The sequence below is a fragment of the Phalangium opilio genome, unplaced genomic scaffold (assembly GCF_054372755.1).
Source record: "Phalangium opilio isolate 3A_F unplaced genomic scaffold, DU_Popi_V2 ptg000209l_1, whole genome shotgun sequence".
Lineage (NCBI taxonomy): Eukaryota > Metazoa > Arthropoda > Arachnida > Opiliones > Phalangiidae > Phalangium > Phalangium opilio.
The window spans coordinates 16,046,007-16,052,633 of NW_028324217.1; the positions used below are offsets into that span (position 1 = coordinate 16,046,007).

The following is a 6,627-nucleotide window of genomic DNA, read 5'->3' on the forward strand; positions in this document are numbered from 1 at the left end:
ATTTCCTCTTTCATTGTAGTTATTTTTAGAAACCGTGAATTTCTTTTCAGTTTGTTTTAAAGGGATAGGTTTAAGTTTGTAGAATTTCCTAAGTTAATTTTTTTATTTTATTTATTTGTCGCTAATTTTTACTAATTTCCTATCTTAATTTTATTTTGGGAGAGCTGTTTTTAGTCTGCAACCGACTGAAGAAATTGCAAACGACATTTTTTTTGTTTAGTTTTTATTTTATTTTTTAAAAGCTCCTTTACTTGAGCGCTATTTTTTGCGACCCTTTTAGTTAGGTCTCTACAGATCAATTGAATAAAACATACTAGGTATTGGTACAGTTGGTACCCAAAAAGCGGGGCCTCCCCTTTTTGGGTGTACAAGATTGGCAAAAATAGAAATGGAAAGTTTTCCACACTCGGAGGGGAATTACGGGCTGGTTACTCTTTCTACAAATTCTGCTTAGAGGTGCATGGCCTCTCGAACCAGCCCGCTATTCAGCTTCGACAGGGATTATAGTGGAAAACTACCCCTTTTTTAGATTTTTAGATAGCAAATAAATATTTTTTCTTAGCGTTAGCTTTTGGATTTTTTTTAGGTTTTAACTTTAGATTTTAGGTGTAAATTTTTGGTTTTATAATATAAAATTTCCTGGGGGGGGGGATTACATTGAATTAAGTTTAAGTTATTTTACACTGGCCCCCGAAATACGTTTAAGTATTTCAAAGAGAATAAGTAATTAGAATACAAAGTTGATATTTTAGACAATAAAATTACACAAATGATACAAAACAAAATTTAACAAGGTTACGAATTTGAAAGAGTTTTTTTTTTTTTTACATTTCATTTCTTTTCATACTTTGGCTACATTATTTTTCAATTCAAATTTTTCATCTACTGACGAAGCGTCCATTTCTAGGGGGTACAAGAGTTGAATGGGTCGCCTAAGAATAGTACCGTTTGACGTTCGGATCATACACGACCTTATTTTTCCATCCCTTCCCTCAAAAGTTTCAGTGATTACCCCTAGGTTCCAAGTATGTTTTGGTGTTTTCTCCTCGTGAATCATCATCACGTCACCCGCCTTAATTTTTGTGTTTGTTTTTCTTAATTTAACATTATGCGCAGATCTGAGCGCTAGCAAATACTCCTTTTTCCATTTAGTCCAAAACGTATTCATTAGACTATTTCTGTATTTTTGTCTTTTGGTCAATTCGACCCTTGATTTGGGTAAGTTTACAATTTTTTCCGAGAATGACGGCAGACTAGTTAAGCGTTTACCTACGAGGAAGTGAGATGATGTTAAAGGCTCGGGGTCGTTAGAGTCACTACTAACATAGGTTAGTGGTCTTGAGTTTACGGCTGCTTCTGCTTGTAACAATGCCGTTTCCATTTCTACGTAAGTCAGTGATGCCCGTCCTAAGATTTTCTTCAGGACTAATTTAGTGCTTTTTACTTGTATTTCCCACCATCCTCCTCTCCATGGAGCGCGTTCGACAATAAACTGCCAAGTGATACCTTTCCTTCCATAATAATTCAACACTTCTTCGCTATTTAAACTTTTCCATATTTTCTCAAGGTCTTTGTTCGCTCGAATAAATGTTTTCGCATTGTCGGTGTATATTTTACGCGGTATACCTCTTCTGGATATCATTCGGTTCAGAGCCAATAAGAATTCGTGGCTAGTTAGGGAGGTGACCAGTTCCAGATGTACTGCTCTAATTACGGCGCATGTAAATAAGCATATGTATGCTTTTTCTATTGTTTCCCCAATTTTCACGTATAATGGTCCTGCATAGTCTATTCCAACTATCTCAAAGGGTTCTGCCTTTTCTATTCTATCCCTTGGTAGGGGGGCGGTATCTGCTTTACCTGGTCCCAAACCTGCTGTTGCTCTTCTACATTTTAAACAACTGTGTACTGATTTTCTTGCTAATTGGCCGCCTGCCGTAATCCAAAAATGTTCCCGTGATTGTGTTAGTGTGCTCTGTACTCCTCCGTGGCTGATTTCCTCGTGGCTACGGTCCATTATTAGTTTTGCGAGATAGGTTTCCTTGTTTAAGATGATAGGACGCTTTTGGTGGTATGGTAGTTCTGAATCACCTAATCGCCCACCAACACACATTAGATTTTCGCTATTTAACATGGGCTTGAGGCTGGCTATTTTTGAAGATCTATTTATTTCCCTTTTGTTTTCAAGTGATTTCAATTCTTCCGGATAATTTTCTCTTTGACTGCATTTTATCCATAGTTTTTCTGACCTATTAATCTCCTCCGCTGTTATTGGTCCAATCTTCTTATTCTTTTTAGCTATGTCAAAAACGCGATAAATATAAGCAGTTATTCGAAGTGCTTTGTCTAATTTGCTGTATCTATTTAATTCTATGATTTGGTTAACTCCCGTTTTATGGGATTTAACGACTGTGAGTATTGTTTTTCTCTTTTCTTCATCTATTTGCGATAAATCTGCCACCGATGGGTTTTTAATGGGCCATTCAGATTTATCTTTCTTGAGCCAAGAGGGCCCCTCCCACCATAACTGGTCTTTTGTTAGATCGTCCGCCTTCGTGCCTCTCGTGGGCATGTCTGCTGGGTTTTGTGTTCCCGGGCAATGATACCAGTTCTTGGGATCCGAGAGTGTTTGTATTTCCATCGCTCGATTTTGCACGAAAGGCTTCCATGCTTTCGTCGATCCTTTCACCCAGTGTAGGGCTATCGTGGAATCTGACCACATATAGTTTTCCATTTTCTCCGGCTCAAAGAGTCTTTCTACGTTCTTAACTAACCTAGCTGCTAGCAAACAGCCCATGAGCTCCAAGCGTGGCAATGTTAGCTTCTTTAAAGGCGCTACTCGGGCTTTAGACGATACTAAAGTTACTCCAATTACTTTGTTTTCGGTTTCGTAGCGTATATACACGGTAGCTGCGTATGCTTTAGTAGAAGCGTCACAGAATCCGTGGATTTGCATTTTGGTAATTTTCGTCGAGCTATTTTGAAAATAGCACCTGGCTATATTTATGTTCTTTAATTTTGGTAGTTCTTGACACCATTATTTAAATTCATTTCCAATTTCCTGCGGCAGTTCTTCGTCCCATTTAAGTCCACGTTCCCAAAGTTTTTGGAACAGAAATTTAGCCCTAATTGTATACGGCGCTAGAAATCCGACAGGATCAAATATTTGAGAGACGGCGCTAAGAATATTTCGTTTTGTAGGTTTAACTTCTTTTAGTATGTCGGTTAATGTCGAAAGATCGAATGAGAAGCGATCTAATTGGGGGTCCCAGAGTAGCCCTAATACTTTATGATCTTTCGGCTCTTCAATTTCAAATTTAATTTTGATGTTTGGATCTTCAGCTTCCATCCCCCACATTTTTCTTAGTTCTGGAGAATTTGTCTGCCATTTTCTTAGACGCATGTTGGCTTCGCCTAGCAGTTCCGATGCTCTTATTGACAATTCGTATGCCTCAATTGGGGTTCCTTTTCCGCTTAGAAGGTCGTCTACATATAGATCGCTATTTAATACTTGGACGGTTTTTTGATCCGTTTCGCGGTATTTCTTTAAATGATGTTTGATAGTTGCTGCTAATAAGTAGGGACTTGAAGTAACGCCAAAGGGCACACGTGCCATTCTTAGGGTCGTGAATTTATTTTCTTCTAATCTTTTATTTTCTTCTTTCGGCCATAGAAATCTTACACTGTCTTTGTCATTTTGCGCCAATCCTACCTGCAGGAATGCTTTTTCAATATCGGCGCAGACGGCTATGGGATGAATTCTGAACCGCAATAACAGCTGCAATAAGTCCGGGTTCAGGTTTGGCCCGCTTGCTAGACAGTCGTTCAGGGACGGCGCCCCGCTGATATGGGACGACGCATCGAAAACTACGCGAAATTTTGTCGTTGAACTAGCTTCTCTCTTCACGCCTTGATGCGGAATATAATACGTTCCAGGTGGTCCTATTTTCTCGTTCTCGGGAACTTCTTCTGCTATTCCTAACTCTAATTGTTCGTCGATAACCCTTTTGTATGACTGATAGAAGTCTGGATCGTTGTTAAATCGCCTAATTAAACCGTTCATTCTTTTCGTTGCTACCGGTAGGTTATCTGATAGCGTCTCTTTCTCGGTTTTCCAAGGAAACTTGACTAAGTACCGCCCCTTTTCTTTGTCAAATCTTACGTCATTTTCGAATTTTTCTAGAACTTCCTCATCTTCTGGGATTTTCTCTTGTTTAGCTTCTATTCCTAGCGTATCGAATTCCCAGAACGATTTTAGAATGTTGGAAACATTGTTTTCATCTTCCAATTTTGTTATCATTGTTATCAAATTGCTCTTGATTTCGATACAACCCACGTTTTTAATTGGGGTAGTCATTGGACCTTCGATTGTCCAGCCAAACATCGTTTCCAGAGCTACTAATTTATTTTGCAGTCGCTCGTGGTTTCCCTTCACAATGTCCCAATAATAATCTCCGCCAATTAAAAGGCTTATTTGCGAATTGCTAGGGTTTGTTTGGTTTGGATCGTCAGCTAACTGAACGCCAGTTTTTCTGACAAAGCTTTGGATTTCGTCGCAGCTTGATACTTGGGCGCGGCAGATATATGGTACTTCCACGGCCTCTACTTCTATTTTCTTCGAATGGTCTTGCGCGTTATGGAGGCTAATTTTTACTATTTTTCTTTTTCTTTCTACGGGGTGTTCATTTCCAAATTCCGTTACTAAAACTAACTTTTCTCCGATTACGGGGAGACTAAGCCTTTTTGATATTTCTGCTAATACAAAGGTTCCTTGACTTCCGTTGTCTAGCACGCATCGTACGGGTTCCAAATTGCTATTGTCTGGGTAATCTACGTTCTTGACTATTATTTGCGCGGTTTGCAACAGAACATTTTGCCTGCTAGGGTCAACAATGGTGTTGGCTGCTATTTCTGTGGTACCTTCTGCTTGACTTCCCTGACTGACCTTTTTATGAGATTCATTTTGGTGGCAAACGACAAAATTATGTCCGCCTTTACATTGCTTGCAGGTGCGATAATACGAATCGCACCGTCTCGCATCGTGGCTAAGCTTTAGACATAGGTAGCACCTTCTCGCGTCCCTAATTTGATTCCTTTTCTCCTCTAATGTATAGTTTTCGCAATTTGATGATGCGTGATTGGAATTTTTGCAAAAGATGCAAAATACTGATCTTGTCATGACGTTGGTTTGGAGAGCGTTTGCAGTTGGGATGTAATTTCGTGGTCTATTCGAATTATTCGCGTAGCGTTGTGGTTTTGAGAAGTACTGTGGGTTTTCATATGTTTGCGCTTGATTTTGAGGATGTTGTTTTTCTCGTCTTGAGGATTCGCCTAGTAAGGCGCAGGTTTCGCGGCCTTCAACTTCGCCTTTTAAAAATTCTACTAATGCCGGTATATTCCATTCCGCGTCTAAGATATGTTTTTTACTATAATCTAGCCTTATAGCTTTTGGTAAGCAAGATAGCAACGCTGGACATATAAAGGTTCCACTCAAGGTGGCATCTATCCCCAGAGCCGACAAACACCTCAAATTTAATTGAATTTTATCATATAGGTTACGCAAGGCTTTAGTGTCGTTCGAGTCCGTAACAGGTTCTAAATTCATTAACGCTTTCCCATGTTTATGTACAACAAAGCCGGTACGTCCGAAACGTTCTTTTAATAATCTAATAGCTTCGTCATAATTTACATCTGTAGCCTTCATTCCCGCTAATGTTTGTTTCGCGTCTCCGTCTAAGTAGGATGCTAAGTAGTTAAATTTTTCTACCTTTGTTATGGTGGTTTTTTCGTGTACTGATGACTCAAATCTGCTCCAAAATCCGTCGAATTCGGTGAAATCTCCGGTGAACTTCGGAATCGCTAAGGTTGGGAGTCGTGTTCCTTCTTCCCTCGTAATGGTGGTGACGACGTTGGTTCCGCTGTTGTTTGAACCTCCACCGTTTGATCCACTCGTTGATGCTCCCGCTGATAGTTCCGCTGCTTTTCGAATTCGGCGCTGGGCTTTACTTTTCAATATGGTGATGTTGATCTTTTCTTGGTACGCTATCATTTCTGTCGCTTCCGCGTCTAATTTATCCACCTCCTGAATTGTTGCCAGGATAGTTTGGTCACAATTGTTTATAGATTCCTCTCTTTTTTCCACGAGAGCTAACACATCTTCTATATCTTCAACGTCCGAGTTAATATCGTTAACTAAACTCGCTAAATTGTTTACCGTCTTTGTTAAACTACTTCTTAATGGGATTCGAAGAGCCTTTTGTTTCGCTACTTCGTTCGTTGTTGATGTTTTACTCGTTACCGTTCCTTTGGTTGTCACGTTATCTGTTTCGTTTCGTTCCGCCATTTTTGGAAAGTTTTAAATTTCTTTTTTAATTAATTTTTTAACGCGTGTTCACTTCTAATTTTCACTAATTATTTTTCACTTTTAAGTACCTATTTTCGCGATACTGGTTGGTTTTTCCCGGGTGCAGTGCACCATGTAGAATTTCCTAAGTTAATTTTTTTATTTTATTTATTTGTCGCTAATTTTTACTAATTTCCTATCTTAATTTTATTTTGGGAGAGCTGTTTTTAGTCTGCAACCGACTGAAGAAATTGCAAACGACATTTTTTTTGTTTAGTTTTTAT

At 39.1% G+C, this 6,627-nt stretch overlaps 2 protein-coding genes across 2 annotated transcripts; both read right to left on the minus strand.

Moving 5' to 3' along the window:
- Positions 1-841: 841 nt before the first annotated feature.
- Positions 842-2,956, minus strand: LOC149620851 (uncharacterized). Its single transcript, XM_089854626.1, has one exon. The coding sequence runs from the start codon at positions 2,954-2,956 to the stop codon at positions 842-844; it is 2,115 nt and encodes a 704-aa protein (XP_089710752.1).
- Positions 2,957-3,037: 81 nt separating this feature from the next.
- On the minus strand, positions 3,038-6,343 carry LOC149620852 (uncharacterized). The gene has a single exon (XM_089854627.1). The coding sequence runs from the start codon at positions 6,341-6,343 to the stop codon at positions 3,038-3,040; it is 3,306 nt and encodes a 1,101-aa protein (XP_089710753.1).
- Positions 6,344-6,627: the final 284 nt, after the last annotated feature.